We start from the raw sequence: 23,412 nt of genomic DNA on the forward strand, positions 1-23,412 counted from the left end.
TAAATTAGGCCTATATGTATCAGCAGGGTTGTGCAGAGTTGAGGTGTAGCAGTTGTCTTATAGTTTTGTAAATCTTCAAAAACAAAAACAAAAACAAAAACAAAAACAAGGAACCGACCAAGGGCTTCATATTAAAAGAAGACAATAATAATCTCATAGAAAGTAAAGATTCATTATGATTGAGGTATATAACTTCTAGCATATAACTAGCATCTTACTGATATCGTCTGTAACTTTAAAAATCTTTTTTTCCTTACCTGACACAAGTACATGCTAGTTTAAAAAAAAACAAAACGGTAACAATATAATAGACTTATATCACGTTCAATAGTGAACCCCCCCCCCCCCCACAAGATGGCGGCAGAGACGTTTCTGACCAGGCGGAAGCAGTTACCTCCGTATATTTTTATGACGTGGCATTGTCTGACGTCATCAAGGTGGGTCGGCGCTTGATTCATGAGTGTGCTGAGCTATATTGAGCTAGTCCAGCTAGCAGGTCAGTAGTCAAACTATTTCTTCCGTAATTTCAAAAGCGGTACACAGAATTTGCGGATGCTTGTATTCCGGAGAGTTAGACAGACACGTCCGTGTGTCCTTTTCCATCCTCACAGTTTCTTTAGCTGGAGCTCAGTGTGTTTGTACACGTGTACAGCTGAGTTGTGAAGTGCAGCGTTCTGTGTTAAAGGAAGCTAACATTCAGTTCTAACTCCAACATTCTGATGTGGCGTCTCTTTAAAACAAAGGCTCATACGGAGAGACATGATACTGAACGGTTGTCTTCTTTAGATACGCTTATCATTGATTTTAAACAATGTAGTATGCATTTAAGTGACACGAGCTCAAACAGAGCTGTGATGTGTTGTCTTTTACAAGGCTGAACAAAGCGCTTGACAGAATGAAAATGGGAGCAGTAATTAACATGCCAGATGTCTGTTATGATGTGATGAAAGCACAGTTATTCCTCCGTGTAATGTTAAAGCATGTAAGCAGGAGTGTCCGTGTTATGTCCCGAATGGTTACCGTACACTTCCACACATTGTGCTCGTCTTCAGCAGTAGTTGTGGAGTTAGATTTTCATTGTGTAAAAGTATTTCTTTTTCCCAATATGAACTGTGTGTGCGGCTGCGTAGAGGTTAATATGGCCGTAGCATCGAGAAAAAATACTTGATAAACATATTTGCTCTTTAAAAGATTAGTCCAAGGTAAGTAGTTGTTTCGGATCAACACAAAATAAAATGTTATCTGGATGTTGACATAAGTTATTGCAAATAAATGAAACCTCAGCGCAGAGCAGCGAACACGAAAGATATTTTTGCTCGGGGAGGCTCGAATCCAGCTCGACGTGCTCTCTCAAAAACGAGTGCTTTCTTGAATTTCTTGAATATCCCCAGCAACATGTTTGTGAATGTGTGACGAATGTGATGACAGAGGCAGAGAGAACCGGATAGCCCGAAAACCAGCTGGGACACAACACGGGCCGATTTGAGAACTGTTTATACTTTAATTCAGCCTGCATTAGGGATCTCTAAGCTACTGGATTTACTGGATTTACTGGATTTAAGTGAGAGAGGAGATGTGAGGTGGTTTGGAAACTTCAACAGCAGAGCTTCATCGATGAATAACATGAGATGGCTGTTTATTCTTGACTGTCATGAAGTCCATTCAGCTGTGTGATACAGAGAACAAAGATGAATATGAAATGTGTCATTTGTGGTAATGTGTCATGCACTATGACACACAGAGTTTAGCTGTGTTGATGGAGCAGCATGGCAATACAGAATGTCTCCATAGTCACAGACAGACATGGAGCTCGACTGCACAAACAGTAGCTTTATGGTTGGAAGTAGACAGACTTTCTTTAATTCTATACAGTATATTGTATGTTTTATATGAAAGCCTACAGACTAATTACTTCTAGACTTATATGTCATCACAATGATATTCTCCACGATTCAGCCGACTCACTCTCTTTTTGCAACTAGGGACAGAAACACGATAACTCTGCACAAAACACACCATAGAACATGAGCAAACATTTCTATATGTTCACGTTACTCATCCAGAATTCTCGCTGACCCTTCAGGATGGAGGTTATAGAGTTTCAGACCCAGCACCCCTTGCATTATTTTAGGATCCATTTCTTGACAGCTTCTCTGTCCCTCTGTCTGCACCTACCTCCACCTGTCTAATACCACTATCTCCTGTGATACCCTTTTCTACTCCTGCCTCTGTCTACCTCCAGCTCTTCACGCATAAGCAAATAAATACAATAAAGACACACAAGCAAAACAGCAAAATAACACCTTACTGTGTGCAACTCATTGAAATCACTCTTATGTAAGGTAACATGATGCCACCACAAACTGAGTTGGTGGCCTGCTGTGACTGAATTCATTCTGATAGTAGAAACACCACCTTCTGTAGTATATTGACAGTGAAGAAACTTTAATGTGAATCAGTCTTTATTTACAGTCTGGTTGTTACCTAATGTGCTTCCCCAGGTGAATTGGATAGCTGCATCCTCTGAATATGTGCAGGCTTTTAGAGTTGATGTGCGAAGTGAACAACACATTCTGATTCATCACAACATCTTATTGCAGCTATTCTTTGGGCTGAACTGTAGGTTTAAGGTTAAGAAAATGATGGAAGAGAGTGGGATTGAGACTACGCCTCCTGCCAGCCCTACACCTCCTCTGACTGTGGCTGCCACAGTCACTTCCCCACCAGTGACCACAGGTGAGAGATGGCTTGTGAAATGCTGCTTTATGAACAGACCAGGTTCGCTGGGCTGCAGTGAACTTCCAGTCCCCTTTAGTCAATACCATGTAGAGAAATGGTCCTGATGTCATGTCAGGACACTATCAAAGATTGGAAACAGACTTCAAGTTGGTGTTCCAAGGCAAACTTAGATTATGATGATGTGGGACTGCATTTGAGACCATTTTTCATACTGTCCTTGGTGATGCATTAAAGGGCAGTCTGACATCCCAGAATAAAGAATAGGCTGCCAAAAAGCACTCCATTAATGAGCTATGTTGTTGGGAATTTAAATAACTTTAGGGAAACGATATGGAAATATAGATGTTGTGAAAAGGATCATGTACATTCACGACTTATCTCTCACTGAACATTGAGAAGCCTCTCTGTGGTGTTTGTTGTGCTTCAGGTCTGTCCAGCCCTCTGCCCCTCCCAGGCACCAGTTCAGTGTCCACCGCCCTCCCCCCTGCTCCCTCCATCCCTCCTTTTAGCAGCCCTCTGCCCGCAGCCTCCCAGTTTCCCCTGACCTCCACACTCGCCTCCCCCTTCACTAGCAGCTCTCCCTTCCTTCCTTCCACCTCCGCCTCTTTGCCTCCTCTCGTCTCCCCCATCAGACCACCTCCCTCCTTGGCTCCCGGCATGTCGCCCCCACCCATGGGCCCACCCGCATCTACTTTCTCCATGAGTGCAGGATATGACATCACAAGGGGTCACGCCGGTCGAACGCCACAGACACCACTGATGCCGACATTCTCCAGTTCTACTGCCATGCCGGGTAAGAGCCATACTAGTCTCACAATGTCAACATGTGGAACCAGGCCTCCTTCTTCAGGAGCGTTTCATAAAGCAAAATGGCCCGTTAAGTCAGGCTGACTCACTAAATCAAACTCATTATCCAACGGTTCTCCCAGCACCTTTCATTTTTATTAATATAATGTAGAGAAGGTGTAATTGCAAAGTCTAAGCAGTCTTAGACCTTTGATGTTTTCCGACTCCCGTACAGTATAAGCTTCAAAAAGCACAATGGAAACACACTGAAACACTTATATACAAGACTATTAATACAACAAGAGGATGCAGACAGCCAGCCTTAATGTATGTAAACAGTATTAATCCCACTGTGTGGAGGCTGATTGCAAATAAGCACCAGAATACAACCAGAAAGTAAACTCAAAAGGAAATTAGCACAACTACAATTCCATGACTTCTGTGCTTGATGTCTCAGGTCTGTGTTTCAAAGTCATGAACAAACAGTTCTTAAACCAGACTGAATTCTCTTGATCTCATCAGCTCTGAGTTGTCTTTTTGAAACACTTTGATGCAGGTCCAGTTTGTTAGGCTCGTGAAAGACTGGCTTTTCACAATAAGCTCTGCTTTACTGAGCCTCCTTTATGAAACACCCCTCTTGTACTGGGTTTTTTGGAATATGAAGTGATTTGTGATATAATTATCCGACATGGCTTTTCCTGGAGACTGCTCTCTGTGTTTACTTTCACTCAGACTCAGAGACAAATGATGGAATGTGAAAATCAGGTTTTCCTTTAGCTAAGGCAGCACCAAGAAATGAAAGCAGTTAACATCTTCTGTGAATCTGATCCTGCAGAACCAGGTGATGTGTTCAGTAGGCTCCTATCTCACATGGTTGACAGTCATCTCCCACTTGTTGCACAGACAAAATAGCATTGAAATCATGTGTTTTGCAGCAGTAGTATGACGTACTGAATATAAATCTCTCTTATCAGTATTTTGGCGACCATTCTATTTTCTTGGCAAGCAATTTTTGTTTGTTTTGTTGGCTGGCTGCTAAAGCCAAAATTTGCACCCATTCTTAAACTTATATGTCTGGGCAGTTTTATGCAGTAAAATCTAGGAAAGAACAGTGCAGAATTTTGGCTTGTTTTGCTGATCAACAGTTCAAAACCCAAAGGTATTCAACTTACTATCAAATAAGACTTAAGAAAATCAGCAAATAATCACATCTGAGAAGTGAAAACTAGATTGATTGGTGGACATATGAGAGGTCATTTGATTTTCAAAATTTCTGTTGATTGGTTACTCAATTAATCACCTAATCATTTCAGCTTTCCAGCATAATGCAGTGGCTGCAGGCAGGGTTGAAACTACACAGAACTTATAGTGGATGAGAAACTGCAGGTTTTTGTTCACTCGTGGAACAGTGAGAAATCAGAGAAATGCTGAAGATACAAATAGTTTTCATTTATTTTGTAGAAAGTAAACACTAAACAGTGGCTTTAAAGAGTACTCCAATGATTTTATGGGACAGTTCCATAAAGTCAGTGGACTCAGACCAAACAAATACAAAAAACACCCTTCGCTGAAACTCTGTACAGTTCCATTTGTCATGTGGGTTTTTCTTTAGAGTTATTTTTATAAAATTGTCCCATCATATCTTCAAGGTGTCGTGTCAAACCCCCTGGTTCAGCAGCCAGTCATGACAGGAGGACAAGATGCTGGATCTCCCATCACCTTCCCAGAGGAGCAGGAAGATCCCAGAGTGTCTGGAGACACCAACACTGGTGGAGGCATCTGGGGTTTTTTCAAGGTAAGACCACTCCAATCAAATGTGGTTTGAAATAACTTTGAAACTCATTTCAGATGGGAATGGCTGAGAGAGAACCTCAGTGTTGTGACTGTCCTGTCCTATGCTTTGTCTGTGTGTCCTCAGGGAGTAGCTGGTAACCACGTCGTAAAGACAGTCCTGGACAAAACCAAGCACTCTGTGGAGTCCATGATCACCACTCTGGATCCTGGCATGGCTCCATACATCAGTAATTCAGCCTGCTCTCTCCTCATTACATTAGCCATTCATGTAAAACACTGACTAAATGTTCAAATGTCCTCAATGAATGTCACTGTATTGTTGTTCTGCAGAGTCTGGCGGGGACATTGACATTGTGGTGACTTCAGATAAGGAGCTGAATGTGGAGGCAGTCAGAGATGCCTTCCAGGAGGTTTTTGGGATGGCCATGGTCACTGGAGAGCCTGGTCAGTCTAACATTGCCCCACAGCCTGTGGGCTATGCAGCAGGCGTCAAGGTCAGTTCACTGCTGCTTCTCCAACCTGCTTTTTAAAGAAATGAAAACTTTTCTGTATCAAAGTAACAGAGAGGACAGAACGTTACATTTTTCACAGGATCAGGTTTCAACAGACTTTCTCTTAATACTCATTAGGTCTGACAAGGGTTGCAAATTTCATGCATTCTCCGTGACCAAGACGGGGCACATTATTGATCAATAATTGTTTTGTCATTGATCATTAATGGTGTAACTGTGATACAGCTTTGCAGTTAATGCAGTCCAGCAGTCAGTTATTAAAGCCGCCTTGTCTCAAAGTAACTCTCCAAAGGTGATCGACACCCTCTTGTGGTGACTGTGGCTACATATTGAAGTATCCTGGGGCAAGATACTGAATCCCAAAATTGCCCCTGATGCTGTGCCATCGGTGTGTGAGTGTGTGTGAATGGATAGTGAGCAGGTGGCTTAGCTGCTGTATGAATTCTGCGTGTGAATGCAGACGTGTCGTAAAAGTGCTTTGAGTTGTTGTCAGACTAGACAACGAGTTAATATGTGTGAGCTCCAGAGAAATGGTACACAGAACGTACATTGTTGATTAATACATTTTTAATTGGTTACATTTTTTATGACAGTTAGTCGATTTTTGACTAATCATTAACATCTCATTTCTGCTTGCGTTCTGATCTCTATGGTTTTAGGTTTTTTATGGTTCAGTACAGTCAGGAAAGGCCGCATGGTCTTTGTGTTGTTAAGATTTTGTAGATACCAGTGGTAATAAAAAACCTTTAAAATCCTTTTGCTGTATTTCGAGCTGTCACTAACAGGTTTCTGAATTTTTTTGATTATTCTGCTGATGATTTGTTAGGGGAAAAAAATCTGAGATTTTGAGAATAAAGTCATGAAATTAGGACAAAAAGGTCATAATATTTGGGAATTAAGTTGTCCCTTATCTTTGTTTCTATACTATAATATAGTAGGTTGCTTTGAGAACAAAATGTTTCATGTAATGCTTCCATTGTTAGATTACATGTGTGTTTCAGTGTTTCCTGACAGTCCATGCTGTCGTGTACAGTTCCTGTTTTAACTTGTGAAAGACTGGACGCAGAGCATTTTCCTACAACTGGTACTGCATGCAGCTCTGGTGTGTGTTGATCTGCCACCCGTGGCTCGCCCGTCTCATAGCTCCTCCACGATGTCCAGGACAGTGACTGTGCTCCGTGTGAAGACAGACACAAGCCGGGTTTGGGACTCTCCCACAGGATGCTTCACACCGAAACGCTTTGTTTGGGTTTTGCAGGGGATTCATGGATGAGGACTTAGCGGTTGGTGTGGCAAATGTACCTCCTGTTAATTTCCCCACTTCCAGTAAAGAGCAGCACGCAGCCTCTTCATTAAAGTTTGCCTCATCCAGAGACAGTACCAAACGGTGCTAACATGTCTGTCAGCTGCGTCGCTGTCGCTCTGAACAACAGCAGAAACAGAAAAACGACTGAAACAATGGATTGATCTGAAGTAGTTGCTAGTGTTTTTTTTTTTTTTAATTTAACTATTCAATTAATCAACTAATCATGTTAGTGTGGACCTCTATTGGATATTAATTACTCTAAATTACAGGCAAATGATCAGTCCAGCATGCTACATGGACAAAGTCTTTCATTCACTCTCTCTCTCTCTCTCTCTCTCTCTCTCTCTCTCTCTCTCTCTCTCTCTCTCTCTCTCTCTCTCTCTCTCTCTCTCTCTCACACACACACACACACACATACTCTCTCACTGTCTCTTTCTGTGTGTGTACAGGGGGCTCAGGAGCGCATTGACAGCCTGCGTCGAGTTGGTGTGATCCATGAGAAGCAGCCAGTGGTCTCTTTGGAAAACTTCATCGCTGAGCTCTTTCCTGACAAGTGAGAAATGTTTCTTATTCAAACTATTTGGACAGGCTGTGTCATTTAACACACTCACTCAGTGATGGGAAAATGACACAGAACCCCATTCAGTAACCCATTCTCTTCTTCGTTCTCTTGGTGTATTATTTTTGTTTTGTTTAATTTTAGAGGGAAACAAAGGAAAGGAGTGCCATACAGATGTTTTGATTTGAACTCTCGGATCACTTTTACCAAGGTGACCTTAATTAGCTTGAAAGGGCTATGGATTGTGTCCAGTCATGGTAAGGTCAGGTGATGCAAATTTCACAGCTTTATAGATATTCTTGAATTCTCAAATTTGATCCAACAATCAGCAGCCATGTGCTCCTCTAAACAGCTGCCTGGCACTCTGAAACCTCAAAGAAATGATCCCCACAAAGCAGGAGAAGACAGCAAAGTGTTTTCAGACAGCTGTTTCCTCACTTCCTCACATGACTAAAACATGGCAGGAACAGTGGCGGTCACTTTGAGGTCTGGAAGATCCTGTTTCACTGCAAAACACCTTAAGGACGATTTAGCAGACTGTTGAAGGGGTGGTGTACTGTTATGCTGTGCACTGACAACTGAAAAAAGATAAAAGTTGGAAATAATAAAAGTGATCTTTCTTAGAATATTGAACAAATCCGTCATCCACTGACCTCAGTTGTCTTGGAGGCATCATGTAATAAATGATTGTCTGTCCAGCAGCTCATCTGAATTGTCCACATGCATATGATCAGTTCCATGTGTAAATATGAATAAATGCAGACATATAAAGCCATGAATTTTCTGAATCCTTTTGCTGTCTCCAGGTGGTTTGACATCGGATGTTTGATCCTGGAGGACCCTGGTCACAGCATCCGCATCGAGGTCTTCACTCAGGCAACTCCTCTGGGTCTAGACATCGTCCAACAGGTACAACTCAGCAATGCAACTGTAAACCACACAAGTGACACATGCACATGCACCATGGAGTCTCACGGCCACTGTTTGGGAGACAAACAATGTCACATTCACACCCAGCTCACACAGTGACTGGTCAGCTGTGTGGAAGTGAGAAGGTATTCTTGCCACAACTGTTTCCATCACTTTGACGTGAACAGCTGAGAGAAACATTCTGAATGCCTTTGAGGAAAATGTGCACTGTTATCCTCATATTCAGGGTTGATGAAATCATGCCTCACCAGGTTTTCACCCACCTTCCATTTTTATGTCATTAAGAACAACTTTAACACTTGATTTCAGAGGTGGTAGGACATGCTCCATCCATCAGTTATCTACACCCCCTTATCCTGTTCAGGGTGGTGGGGGCTGGAGCCTCCCAGCTAATAATGTATAGTCAGAATTTCCTTGGCATTGACACCTTGTATCCGTTACTGGTGCCACATCTTTAGGCTCTTCAGTTTTCAATCACTGTGGTTGCAGTATGGTTTATTGTCATGATGGGGCAAATATCAACTTTAGCCTTTTAATTTTATCCAATTTTGCTCCATTAGAAATCTCCAGCAACTCATAAGACTGTTCTGAAACCTTCCCCCGTACAGGCTCAGTCCCTGACTCCTCCTGACTACAGCCTGCGCTGGTCAGGTCTGATTGTGACAGTGGGTGAGGTCCTGGAGCGCAGCCTGCCCAACATCAACAGAACAGACTGGCATCAGGCCATGACGGGCATGACCCAACGCCAGATGATCCAGAGCGCTGCCAAAGCTCTGGCTGGAATCTACAAACAGCAGCTGCCACCCAGGACTGTGTGAGACTCAATGGTTCCAGTTTCTGCCACAGACTGGGAGGAGGTAGAGACAGGTTGTAGGAAAAAGTAGCTGATTGGACAAGGAGGTTCCTCGTAGCTCCCCATCAGTTCACCATGTGTCCGTGTGGCGCACATCCAAATACTGACTGACATCTCAACATGTCAGCAGGGTTTTACTGAAAGGCCATCAGATATCAAATAAGTACTTTGTTGCCAACTCAGACTTCAAAGAAGACTTAACCATTAACTGATCATCTCGTCATCCTTCAAAGATTATTACACATCATGTATGATAAGATCATCCGTCTTAAAAAATGTTGCAATATTTTGCTTTCTGGTTTTGTCTGTGGATGCTTCTGGTTATTGTATGCATGGACTGACTGACTGTGTCCTAGTTGTATTCTTTATACTAAAGGTCAACCCAGATCCAACATTTTAGAAAAGCCTACTCAAAGCTTACTTGCATTAATTCATTTTTAAAAAGAGACCTGATCCAAAATGTGGTAGACCCAGACAGACAGACCTGAAACTAGGTCTGTGAGCCAGTTAGGCTCAATATAATGTGGACCTGGCCTGACTCGGGTCCTGGGTGGGGTCATGGGTATTAGGAACAGAGTAGGCCTGTCAAGAACTCCACTATATACTGTAACACTGTCACTTTTACTTTGTACTTAAAGGACCAGTGTGTAAGACTTTGGGGAATCTATTGGCAGAATTTGGCAGAAATGGAATATAATAGTCAGAAGTATGTTTGTATTAGAGTATAATCACCCCAAAATTATAATTAGTGTGTTTTATTACCTTAAAATGAGCTCTCTCCATCTAGAGATGGAGTGGGTCCTCAGTTGCAGTTGGTTGCGGTTGGTTGCAGTTTGCAGCCTCACCAGTAGATGTCACTCAATCCTAAACACTTGTCCTTTAAGTTGCCGGTGCATTATTGTGGCAGTTGATGTTGAAGTCACTAGTGAACGGTTTTGTAGTAATAGGACATCTTTAAAGGTATCTGCTCATATCCTGATATTACTGCCAATTTCACATTTTAAAACCTTAAAAAGCTGATAAAACATTTTTAGTTTTTACTATTTTATGATTTTATTTCATGTATATTTTTGTTTTCTGAGCTGTTACTACAGCCACTGTCCACGTTTTTCTGTTCATTTCTTTCTAGCTGTAAAGAACTCCTCTCTTTTCTTTGTTGGATTAGAGTTAAGCCACCATTCCTCCCAATATTTCAGTGCTCAATGCTTATGTTAAATTTATGAAAGATAAGATTTTTTGGTGTGGTAAACTGTTGATTAAACACAAAATTATTTGGGAATATGCAACATGTAATCAAAGTAATGAAGTAATCAAGATATTAAAAGGAGATTTTGACACAGGGCCTTATAATCAGGTAATAAAGCAGGACGCACCTTTGATAATGTCAATTGATTGATTTTTTTTGTGTGCTTTAATGCATATTCCCATATTTTCATGCAAATGAAAATATCTGATTTAACTTACTTAGAGTGGACCCTGGAGGTCAGAGGCCTTGAGATGTTTTTTTCTGTAGCAGCTTTTTAAAACACTGAATATATGAAGCAGAAAATGATTTGTTGTTTTGAAGCATTTGACACAGTCAACATGATGATTGCTGAACAACCAGTGGTGCATTTGAATGAATAAGATAAATCCAAGACTGATGAGACAGTGAGTCAGAATTGAATTAGTCTCTCTGCTCTCATTAAGAGTCTGTTTAGCAAAGGTTGAATAATACAAAATGACCACTTCTAAACAGATTCTGGAGATCAACGCTGCGGCAGATTGACGTTCACAGCCTGTACTCAGAATCACTCAGCGTGATGCTTCTGATATGAGTGTGACATAAAGGCCTTGTTTGTGATCATCGTGGATCTTTGCAGCATTGAAGCTGGGCTTCATCACTAGTTCCCTGCTTTACCCTGTTGGTTTCCCAGCCTTGCCCTCAACGCCTCACTCTAAAGCAAGTTGAGTCTGCATGCTAGGCTTTCTACATATGCTTAATTTGCTTAATTTTTTAATTTAAGTTTTCCAGTGCAAATGCACTAAGTCCATTTAGAGTCAGGATATACTGTGCTACTGGGACACAGCTGCAGTGGTGTGATGGGTCAAATGATGTCATCAAGTTATAGATATAATGCATCAGCTTAAAAAAATCATTATATCACATTTATTGATTCCTGCTTTTTTTGTTACTAAATATTTGCACACCCAAACTGTTGTGCTGTTATATGTTATATGTGTAGCTAAAAACACATTTTGACCCATGAGGAACTGCAGCAGGATGCTAACAGTAGCCTGGTTTGTTGGGTTTGGGCAGCAAGAATATTCTTCTGTGTGCTTTGTGTCTTCTAAATGTGCCTTTTTACACAAATAAAATAAATCATTTTTTCAACACTATATTGTTTGTTCCACATGAACTTGTTACACAGACAGCGTATTCTCCAAGCACTGATACGCTTCCAGTGTAGTCTGTCCCATACCTGCCACTGATGTTTTTATTTTATTTAGTTTTTTGTTTTAATCTACCTCTAGAGGGGCACATTCTATAGTTAAAAATGTCAAAATGTACACATACGGGGTCTTCAGCTAGATTCCTTTGTAGACTTAGTATATTTAAATTTGACTACATTTTCACCAGCAAAAATGTTTTATGGTGTCAACAAGGCTTTCAAAGTAGATGTAGACCTTCTTTGTAGACCTTCTCCCATTATGTAATGTCAGCAGTCTCATCCATGATCACTATCTCCAACATTTTCACCTTCCTGATTTCTGAAACGATTTGTCTCAAAAAGTCCAAAGCCAGCTCATCTCAGTTTGAATCTCATGTGATAAGTATTTGTGTTTGTCTTTTCTTTTCAGCCAACCTGCAAGAGACTCATGACCAGGTGATGATAATGAAGTCAGAATTATACGTTGTTGTGCCAGCAGCTGCAGAGTGGAGCTCACTCACTTGAGCCACATGCTGCGGCTTCCTAGTAAAAGAGTGCAGCTACTGGACTGGCCTGCCTGCAGTCCAGACCTGTCTCTCATTTAAAATGTGTGGTGAATTATGAATCACAAAATACAACAATAGAGATGCTGCTGCTACAATATTGCTTTTCAGTTCTTCTACTGAGAATTTTACTTTCAAAACTTCAACAATTAGTGTCATCAGTTTCCAAACGCTTCAGTGTTGTGTGTGTTCGGCGTTGTTAAAAGAAAAGGTGATGTAACACAGTGGTTAACAGACACCTGTATGTAACTGAGTATGGGTTAAAAGAAAATTTGCAAATCATTTTATTCTGTTTAATTTCATGTTTTAAATGGCATCTTAACTGTTTTGGAATCAAGGTTGTATTACAGATTAAAATACACACTGTGCTATAACATGTACATACAGTATTGTCCATTACTGTCAAATGGAAATCTAAGCATGCTGTATATGCTGCATATTGATGTGTATACATGCAGACTGTACATAACAGTCTACTGTATGCATATAAAGTAACCTATTACATCATCCATTCAATATTTTTTCCAGCATGCTTTGCACTCTTACACCCTTGCACTATTTGTATAGTTTACAATTTACATAACAGTTTGAGCTGTATATAGAAACTGTGTGTTGTTGTTCAGTTACGGTACATTTCAATAGCAGTCATTATCATTCATTATTCACTGTCCTCCTGAAAATTGTTCTTGGAACTGTGCCTAAGTACACTGAGGGCTGCTACAAACTGGAGTGAGATTCCTTGTATGCGTACACATTCACGGCCAGTATAACATTTGCACTTGTACATGCTTATATTGGTTTTGAATCTGTATTTTCTGCAACATATAATTCTTCTTTACAATGGCCATCTTTGGCAACCTAAGCATCACTGACACGTTGATCGTCGTGTTTGGTCAACAAATTCTAACCCAGTGCTGACTGAAGACTGACTGACTGACATCCTTAACAACCACCAACAGATCCATTCACCCATTTTTACCTCTGTGGAACGGGGGATATTTGTCCATCTCTTCAACCGTCTCACAGCTGAAGCACGTCCCTTGGCCACCGGTCTGCCCTAACCCAAAACCTTTTGGTCTGGATGACTAAACCCAACCAGGTTTGGGTCCCCATGGTATGTGGTGTGGCTCCCTATTCCAAACTACCTGATTGCCACAGTCACTAATTTACTGTAATCCTACCCCTAATCTAAGTCCTGCTGCACTGACTTTTTCAATAATTAACCCAAACCATGATCTTTTACCTCCATCCACTTTTCACTGGGGATAAGCATGTCATACTTCCTGCACTAATACTGGAACAGAGTGCTGACAGAAAATATAATACAGGCATAAATGATGTTTCCTTCAAAGTACAGTATTTGCCAATGCATCTTTGTAATATATTAATATTATTAGGACACAGGGTTCTTGTGTCAACACATACGGTATGTTACAATGAAGGCTCGAAAGAAGAAACATTAAAAAACTGGAAGAGAGCTATGTTTCTGAGAATTAACACTGCATAAATTATATCTTTAAAATTTCCTGTTGACTGACTGCATACCATATCCCTCGAATATTACTGATCTGATCACATTTTCCACTTTTTTCTCTGACTTATAAAGATTCTATTTTAATTAGAATTCCTCCTGTATCCACACCATAATCTGGGGATTATTGCTTCCTCTCTCTCTTACTTTTATTAGCTTCCAGGAAAATTCCATGACATTTGCAGCAGTATTATACTGTATATCTGTTCCAGGGCTTCATTGAAGCCTAACGCCGAAAACCTCCACACCTGAGAGTGTTTTGTATTTTTTTTTTTTCCATGATGATGAACTGGAATAATCTGACTCTGATTACCGTGGACAAAACACGACAGACAGATCCTCGTCTGTGGCCTTATTGTGAAGAGGTTTCTCGTTCACCACTGAGCTGAACTTTAATGCAAAGATCTATGTTTGCAAAGATGTGAATCTTAGTTTGTTTTTTTTTAGCTAAAACTGCTAAAAAACTAAGATTTATTACTTACAGGGCCACATTTGATATTGTTTAACAATAATGGGTCAAATGACTGTGTGATGTGAAAGGAGTCACCTACAGTGACAGTTCAGTCTCAGCAGTCTTAGCAGGCAGCTGGAAAAAGCTCTGATAAGCCACAGTAAGCTATCTGCTCAGCATGTCTGAAGATTTTCATTCATCCAGGTCAGTATTTCTAAGTGCTTTCCAAAGGCACTCAGCACCAAACAGCTGACAGACATAGTTAGAGACTAGCTGGTGAACATAGTGGAGCATTTCGCAGCAAAGATATATTCCTCTCAGGAGTCAGAGCTAAAAGGACAGTGGATATTTGACTTCCATTCATCAGGTGGATACAAACACCACTTCAAATGAATGCTGATGTTGCTCTGCCTCTGCTGGATATGCCAATAGGCAACTGGTTGCTAGTTCATGTTTGCCACAACAACTTTCTATGGTAATAATGTAGGTCTATGTAGGTCATGTGATGACAGCTGAGCAAACTCCATCCACTGTGAAATGCATTTAACAACATCAGAAAATCTAATAAACGGATTTTGAGTTCAGATTGTTTGCCAAGCTGCCAGTGGTTAGTTGTACATTAGTATCATGTCCAAACAGGGTGATTATGCAAGGCAAGGCAAATTTATTTGTATAGCACAATTCATACACCAGGCAATTCAAAGTGCTTTACAGAAGCATAAAAATAGATTAAAATCATACATTTCAGAAAGAAATTAGAAGAGAATAGATAAGTAAAAATAAAATATATTTAAAGGAGAATTAAAAAACAGAAACCAGTAAAAGACAATAATTTAGCATTTAGAATGATTAAAATCATTGAGCAGATATATTTACTTTTTATATTTACTTTAGTGGACATGATATAAAGAGTTGCCTGAATTCTTTGGAATCACCTTTGATATCGATCCAATAGGCTTCCTGAGGGTAAAAACTGACAGCTGTTGAGTAAACTCTTTGTCTGTGGTTGTCGTCTGAATACAGACAGCCAAGGGCAGCGGTGAGGATGAAAAACACTCACACACACTGCAGCTGTGAGGGTGTGATGCATTAAAAAATCAATGTGAACTTCTTTCCTCAGACTATATAACTTGGCCATGTACTGCAGGCTATTTTTGTCCAGACTGTGAAACACAAATTTATCCTAATGGATATTTGCCAAGAATGATGAATCTGGAGGATGCCCTTCTCCTCTCACGTACTGTACTTGTACACTAGAGTACAGCATCTTTAATTCTGATATTAACATAGATAGTAATTGAAAACTTTAAATAGATGTGTCAGTGAAGCTCAGACAGAAACAAAAGATCACTTGTGGAGGCTACAGGTGTGCAGCACAGTAACAAAGGAACAACAGCAACAAAACACCTTGTCCAGCTACTCCTTATATACCCTCCCACTGACTAATTAGACAAAGCCATCTGTGCTCGAGTTTTCTACACACACACACACACACACACACACACACACACACACACACACACACACACACACACACACACACACACACACACACACACTTTCTTGAATTAATATTTACACTTTACACAATTTACTCCTTAAAATAATAAGCAAGAATACTACACTACTAACCCTCCATATCAATCTTTTTTTGCCAAACATGTCTGCTGTGAAAAGGTTTCCAGCTTCTGTGTTTTAATGGTGCTAAAAAATAAGCTTTCTGGGAATAAGAAAAGCCTTATGAGAACTGTAAATGTGCATACTTTAGAAAAAAGGTTGGCAACATGATTTGTCCAATGTCACATTATTTTTGATCACGAATGTGATATTAGACATGTCTGGGCCCTCTCACACTTCCTTCTTACTCCAAGAATTGCGTGTGAATTGAATTAATTACACTGAGCTCAAAATGAATTATTCAGAATTATTAACATTAAAATGCTGGAGTCGTTTTTTAACCTCTCCCTAATAATGCTATCATTGCTGTCTTTACGCAGATTATTTTGGACTGTGCAGAGAACAGCTGATTGTGTGTGTGTGTGTGTGTGTGTGTGTGTGTGGGGGGGGGGGGGGGGGGGGGGGGGGGGGGGGGGGGGGCTGGTCCGGCAGAGCTGGTGTGATGTGGACAGGGCTGATCCACTTCGGGAAGCACCTCAGCGGGCTGGGAGGCTGCAGAGCCCTCAGCCTGGGATGGCATCCTGCCGGCCATCAAACACACGGAGCGCCTTTTTCTATCCAATTCCCTCATTCTAGCTCTACTTCATCTTTTTGTCGCACACGCTGCCGAGAGTGAAGCAGAGAAGTGAAGGTAGAATGGGCCAAATCCTTTGGTCCCCTCTGTAACTCTGGAAATGGATCCGACATCCCCGAAAACAATCGAAGGTATTCGTGAATTTTGCTGTTTCCATGTGAAGATGCAGACGCGTGTGAGCGCATGTTTCCATGTTTCCTCTGTTTGCCTGTAGCCTGCGTGTGAGCATCCAGAGGCATCTCTGCGACAGCCTCCAGCTGACTGGATGTGGCGGGTGGTCAATACTGATATTGGCTTTGCACTTGTTGAGTGATGTGGATGTGTGACTGCTTTTTGCTGCTTTTTTTTTTTTTTTTTTGCCATGTGCGAATGAATAGTGGCTTATGAATATACGTGATGAGGCTGCGGCGTCCTTGACAGATTGATACCTACTGCCAACTTCACTTTGTCCCCCTCTCCCATTTTCTCCTTCTGCTCAGGGCTCTGTCATTGGTGTAGTGTGGTCTGTGCTGTACTGAATGAGGCTGCATCAGATGAATCCCTATCATACATTCATAATAGAGCTGAGGCAGACAGAGTGTTCAGCCTGAAACAGACAGTGCTACCACCTGAATGTAAAAGTGCTGTCCCAGCTGCTGCAGCCTTTTGAATTAGGAGACTGCAGGACTTCTGGTTCCACTATCTGCTGCACTCTTCCTACATTTCAAGTTACAGGAACAAGTTGGAAAAAAAAAACAAGCTTTTGTAACAAGTGGTAACAGTGGTGTGAGGTAGGCTGTGGGATGACAGTCACTGTGTCCAGTGACTTCAACAAGTCCTCCAAACTAAATGAAAAAAATGTCTTGTGTCATTTGCACAGAGAGAATCATCCAATCTCCCTTGGCAGAACTGAGGCTGCACGATCTGGCACATATTCACACAGCATTCTGAACCTTACTTACTTTTTCATTAGAGTGTTGTTTGTACAAGAGATCAAGTCCTTTTCAGCACCCCATAGTATTCATCTTAACTTGATGAATGCTGTCTGTACTAGGGGCTTCACAATATAGTCAACTACTGGACTATCAAAACCACAAGCTGACACTTTGCATCCTTGTATACTAGTGGTTCATCTGTGGTTTAGCACGATGCTGTAATAAAGCTGTGGTAATGCACCTACAGCAGATAGGCAGCTGGTGGCGCTGTGTGTAGTCATAGTTGTCGTGTGACTTTAAAGCTGTGCAGTGCGGGGTACTAAAGCAGGAGACATGCAGCGACATGTTACAGGTGTTGTAACAGAGGATGTTCGTCTGGACGGAGACCTGTAGACGAGGCAGCTGTCAGAGAGAATTTTCCAAACAAGTACTGAACTGTAGACGTTGTCAAAATGCTTTTGTCAATAAAATGAAAAAAGAAACTAGCGGAACAAGCTCCAGTGTGGATGTCTATAGAGAACAACCTTGCATATCCTCACACCATCCAGGCTTTTATTCCTCAAGCCAATCATGTTATCCCTTATGTTAATCCAGTCCTTACCTCCTCACAGGAGACTAAAATCCCACTTATGTGCATGAAACGTCACTATGGCACATGGCAGTTACTCACTCCATAAGGACTTGGCTAAGGACTTTAAGGTGGCCTGTTGGAGTCCAGCATGGACTAGTCAATACAGAAGTTGGACTGGAGAGGTGCCAGTTCATCTCTGGTGCTTTGGAAAGGTGCCTTTGATTAAGATACCTAACCACTCAGGGTGCTGTGCTGTGGGGACCCATCGCTCTGACATCTCTTCACATCAATTGCATGTCTAGGTTTCTCTCTGTGTGTAAAGATAGATTTCCCCCAAGAGAGATTAATAAAAGGGATAAGGGATAAATGAATAAAGGAATTAATCTTCTTCTATAATACAACCTCTGAAATGTGTAAAAGAAAAAACTAGACACCCCAAAATAAGGATTTTTAGAAGTTCTTGCAGGTGTCGAGTGATCTTGGCTCACCTTAGACAATTTCTGCTTATATCTAGAACAGAGACACAGGACAGGCTAGAACAGGATAGGGACTTCATAAAGATAACGTCATGCTTCCATGACGTGAGGGAGTCTCAACCACACAAATTGGAAAGCCTTAAGAGGTGCTGGGAGAGGGACATCACAGAAGAGATAACTGTGGAAACATGGGGGGAAATCTTTGGATTATAGTTTCAAGGCAAATGTGGATATGTCTTCTTAATTCCAAAATTATCAGTAGAACTTCTTTGACCCCAGGTAAAATGACGAGGCTGGGACTGAGAAGCTCTGACTTGTGCTGGACATGTAATAGTACTTGTAATAGTACATGTTGTTTTCATGCCCTCTGATAGATCCTCTGTGGTCTAAGATTGCCTCCTACACCAAAAACAGACGTGACTTCTTTGGTGGTACAGAGACCAATGCTTTGCTGCCAAAGAGAAATGGTCTGAATGCCCACTAAAGCTTATAGTGCAGAGTAGCACCTATTGCTGGATACAGGATGCTGTGTCACTGGAAACTGAAGGAGACATATCAGTGAGGTCCTGGAGAGTTCACATGCTTGATTTGAGGAATTATTAATCTTAAATGATATGATGTCCTATTTAATACATATATTTTATGGAGAAAATATATACTACAGTAGTCCTTTGTCCTTGTGACTTTCTACTCCCGTCTTAGCTGTAGTTCAGTGTGATATTTTGATGTGTGATACATTTTGTTCACTATGTATGTTTGCATACAAACATGTTGGATAAACAGAAAAATTACCAAAAAAACAGAAGTGGATATATTTCACTTAACAGTTAAAAAGTAACACTTTAGTGTGTTAGCTAGTCTTATCTGGGGAGGAGCATGTTCAGTCAGGCCTTAACGGTCTGTGAAGGACACACCTTTTTGGGCCATGCCCTTCAAGGGATGCAGCCCCTGAATTAGGATGCAGCTACAGAGACACAAGAGGGAGGGAGAATCAGAGACACAAGAGAGGGAGATGGAAGATGGTAAGGGAAAAGAGCTGAGTAAGGTACTGCACAAAAAACATTTTGGTTGAGGGGCCTGAACCTTATGTTCCATTAATTAAACCTGTTTTAAGTGATTGCCTTTGGCCACTTGGGAAACTTCATTGAAATAATATTATCATATAATTCTGATATGGTGAATGTGTTAGCAAACAGCACATACAGTGCAACGTTAGAATCAGCATGGAGTCATACTTCTATCCTCCTGACAAAGTCCAACTTCACCAGCTGGTCTCTAACCATTTCTTTGTGCTGCTTGGAGCTGAACAGGTAGTGTACAGTGAGTTTATTAAGCTTTTTCACTGAAAACAGCTGCCTGCTGCTGCTGCTGCTGCTGCTGCTGCTGCTGCTGCTGCTGCTGCTGCTGCTGCTGCTGCTGCTGCTGCTGCTGCTGCTGCTGGAAACCAGGTTGGTGCGAGCACTGAGAATTGACCAAGCAAGTTATGAACCATAAAAACCCAAACAATGAGCCATGAAAGAGGATGCAACTCTGCATAGAACTGAGAGTCAGGTTGAGTGAGGAACTGCAGGGTCAGGTGATGACTGTCATGACGAGTGGCTCTTATTACACAGCCTTTTTATCTATTGGAATATAAAGACATTTGAGCAGCGTTAAGTACAAACAATAGCACAGTAATCTAGTCTATCTTGAAGGATATTAAATTGTAATAGCAAATAACTTTTTGCTAAGAGGATGAAGCAGATTTACACTCAATCCTGCTGTCAGAAATAGTCAGTATTTAGATAAACTTTGGTCATGTTAGGAATGCAGGGGTAGAGTAGATCGGAGGAAATTCTTGTCGAAAGTTTCTTTCTTTCAGAGTTGTTGGTCTTTGCATCTTTCTCTTTGTCTCTTTCTCTGTCTTTCCCCCTCTTCTTCTTCATCACAGCTGACAGCTTCAGCTTGGTGCTTTTTCAGCATTTTCTTTAGGCTCAGGGCCAGCTGACCTCCACCCTGGGGAAAGTGAGCTGGTCTCTAGGCAGAGGGGCCAGTGGCCGGCCTCGCCCTGGGCAGAAGGTCAAGAGCTCTGAAGTCAATAGACTGAACTGAAATGCAAAACAGGCACAAAGTGAAGAAGCATCTTGCTTTGTATTCTTCTGTAGAGAGGCGTCAAAGGCCCGAAGCTTCACCACTCCTTCCTCTAAATCCTGTCTGTTGACACATCAACCACAAGGAGAGTAGAGGTCCTTGCATTAGATGTCTTTCGAGCCTGTTTTGGACAAATTGAAAAAGGCAGAGAAGTCTCTAGCTATGGATAGGAGTAGGGTTAGGTTAGGGTTAGGGGTTAGGGTTAGGGTTAGGGTTAGGGTTAGACAACAGTGACATGGCACAGCTGTGCCTGCATTTTAGATTCTTTGATGGTGATTGCTTTTGGGAAGATGTACTTGGACTAAACACAGGACTGGTGAGGTCATTTTTAATAAAATTGCTTCATTCGTTGAGAAGAACAAGTTGTACTTAGAATGTATAAATATGCTGGTAACAGATGGTGTGTCTGTGGTGGGCAGGACGCAGGGCCTGTCTGCCTGACTGGCAGTTGGGGCTCCACTGCTAAGATGGCTGTACTGTCTTATCCAGTCCCCGCGTCAGAAGAAAGTGACTGGCAGATATTTGGTTTGTATGAGCAGGCCCCAGAGTCATTTTTCTGGGCTTTCACTGGAAGGAGTAGATGTTGCAAACCCTAGTGTTTGCACCACTTTTAATTCGGTAGTTCTTGGTGGATGGCTGCTATAAGGCTTTACGAGCAGGGTACATCGTCAGTTATGTACCTCAGCATCGCGGGGTGCTGAGGCAGGCCCACCACAGGTTGATCAAGCCTGGGTGTGTGTCCCACGGTTAGTTGTTTGCCTTAGCAGCCCAGGTGGTGTCGCTCCTCTTCAACCACAGCGATGGCTTGTCCTCTCGACGGTGTTGGCCAGCTCTTTGACAGCTTGTCTGTGAATCTGTCCCCTGACTCCGACCTCCATAAGGAGCTTCGCTGTTGTGCTGGCTACAAAGCCCCTACACCCCACCTCCACTGGGCGCACCCTTATCTTCCAGCCTCTGCCTTCTGCCTTGGCTGCTAGGTTGGAGTAGCGCAGTTTCTTACGCTCATACGCTTCTTTGATGGCGTCCTCCCAGGGAACCGTCAGTTCTATGATGTAGGCGAGCTGGCAGGAATTAGACCAGAGGACGAGGTCTTGTCGCAGGGTGGTTGTTGCGATCTCTGGAGGGAAGATGAGCCTCTAATCTAGGTTGACTCGCATCTGCCAGTCCCTGGCTGCATTCAGTGGGGCCAAATCAGGGTTTGAGGGGCTAACCCTCGGCTTGTTCCCCTCCCAAACAAACAATGGTGGGTGTCGGCGCACATCTTGGTTGTTGAAGGCAAAAATGTATACAACTAATATGTAAAATTCAGTGTCTGTTGGATCTAAAAGCAGAACTCAGATTCAAGTTGAGCGAGTTGAAAAGGATTTATTGTAAAAGGTTATGAAGGATGACACCAGACCAAATTGGTGTGTGTTGGGCAGTGGAACACAACGTAAGAGAAGTGAGTTTGGTGAAACAGGTGAACTATGCCAGATTTATTCAATATGTCTCACCATCCTCACATGGTCAAATTTTACCCTATATATGTATAAACATATATAAACTGTATGGGTTTTACTGAATACAGGGAATGAGCAATGTCACAACTGCACAAAATGAAGTGATGAAACTTTCAAGGCCGAGTTTAAAGATGGGTGTGGTCCGACCCATGAGTGCTGAGTTCCCATGCAATAATGTAGTAGTGAGTTTGTCAGCGGCATTCCTATGATGTTAGTCAGTCTTGCCCAACCCAATATTTTTCTTGTCATTTTAGTCAAAATTGTTTCACATTAGATTTTATCTTATCATTGTCTGATGAAAAACACAGGTTGATTGATTGAGAATGCAGCTTTGCAGAAAGTGTCTGGTCTAATGGTCTGATGGTATCAATTTAAGGAATACATCCAGATCATTTCTGATGCCAAAACAAATTCATTTTGATGGTGATGTGAAAGACATATACGCACAGCCTTTTTATGTGAGCAAATACATCCTAAATACACCGCTCCATTGTATTCGTGTGAGGGCAGATGTCATAGTCTGGCTAAATAAACGGACCCTTTAAGATCTTTGAGGAAGTGATATGTTAAAATCTATGCTTTGTCCTCCGTCTCTCTAGACAATGAGGTCCATCTGAAGGGGCTTGGCTGGGCCGATGTGAAGAGGATGCCACAGCGCCCCCTGTGGGAGCTGCAGTGCCACTGTCCCACCCCTGCCACACACTTCTCTTCCTGGATGATGGAGGGAGAGCCCTTCACCTCTGCTCTCTCCTCTCTGCTTTACTCCGCGGGAGGGCACTTCGTTGCCTTGTCCTCCTCCTCCTCCTCCTCCTCCTCCTCTTCTTCCTCCTCGTCCACGTCAGATTCGGCTATCGCTGCTATGTCCCTGGAGCAGAAGACAACTTTTGCCTTGGTCATCTTCCTCTTTGTTTTCCTCTTCATCCTTATCATACGATGCTTCCGTATCCTGCTGGACCCCTACCGGAGTATGCCGACCTCCACCTGGGCGGATGGCCTCGACGGTCTGGAGAAGGGCCAGTTTGACTATACTCTGGCCTAGGGTTCTGTACAGAATACACACATCCAAGCACACGTGTATATTTACACACACACACACACACACACACACACACACACACACACACACACACACACAC

At 42.0% G+C, this 23,412-nt stretch overlaps 1 protein-coding gene across 2 annotated transcripts; it reads left to right on the forward strand.

Moving 5' to 3' along the window:
* The first annotated feature begins 415 nt into the window (after positions 1-415).
* Positions 416-12,831, forward strand: prrc1 (proline-rich coiled-coil 1). Of its 2 annotated transcripts, none has more exons than XM_070989689.1 (9): positions 416-496; positions 2,624-2,736; positions 3,167-3,532; positions 5,175-5,320; positions 5,444-5,546; positions 5,650-5,813; positions 7,587-7,690; positions 8,503-8,605; positions 9,235-12,831. In XM_070989689.1, the coding sequence occupies exons 2-9, from the start codon at positions 2,640-2,642 to the stop codon at positions 9,442-9,444; spliced, it is 1,293 nt and encodes a 430-aa protein (XP_070845790.1). In that variant the 5' UTR covers positions 416-496; positions 2,624-2,639; the 3' UTR covers positions 9,445-12,831. The 2 variants fall into 2 exon arrangements, with proteins under 2 accessions (XP_070845790.1, XP_070845791.1); XM_070989690.1 differs by having other exon boundaries at positions 437-496; positions 2,601-2,736; positions 9,235-11,858.
* The last annotated feature ends 10,581 nt before the right edge of the window (positions 12,832-23,412 follow it).

Source organism: Chaetodon trifascialis, chromosome 20 (genome assembly GCF_039877785.1).
Source record: "Chaetodon trifascialis isolate fChaTrf1 chromosome 20, fChaTrf1.hap1, whole genome shotgun sequence".
Classification (NCBI taxonomy): domain Eukaryota; kingdom Metazoa; phylum Chordata; class Actinopteri; order Chaetodontiformes; family Chaetodontidae; genus Chaetodon; species Chaetodon trifascialis.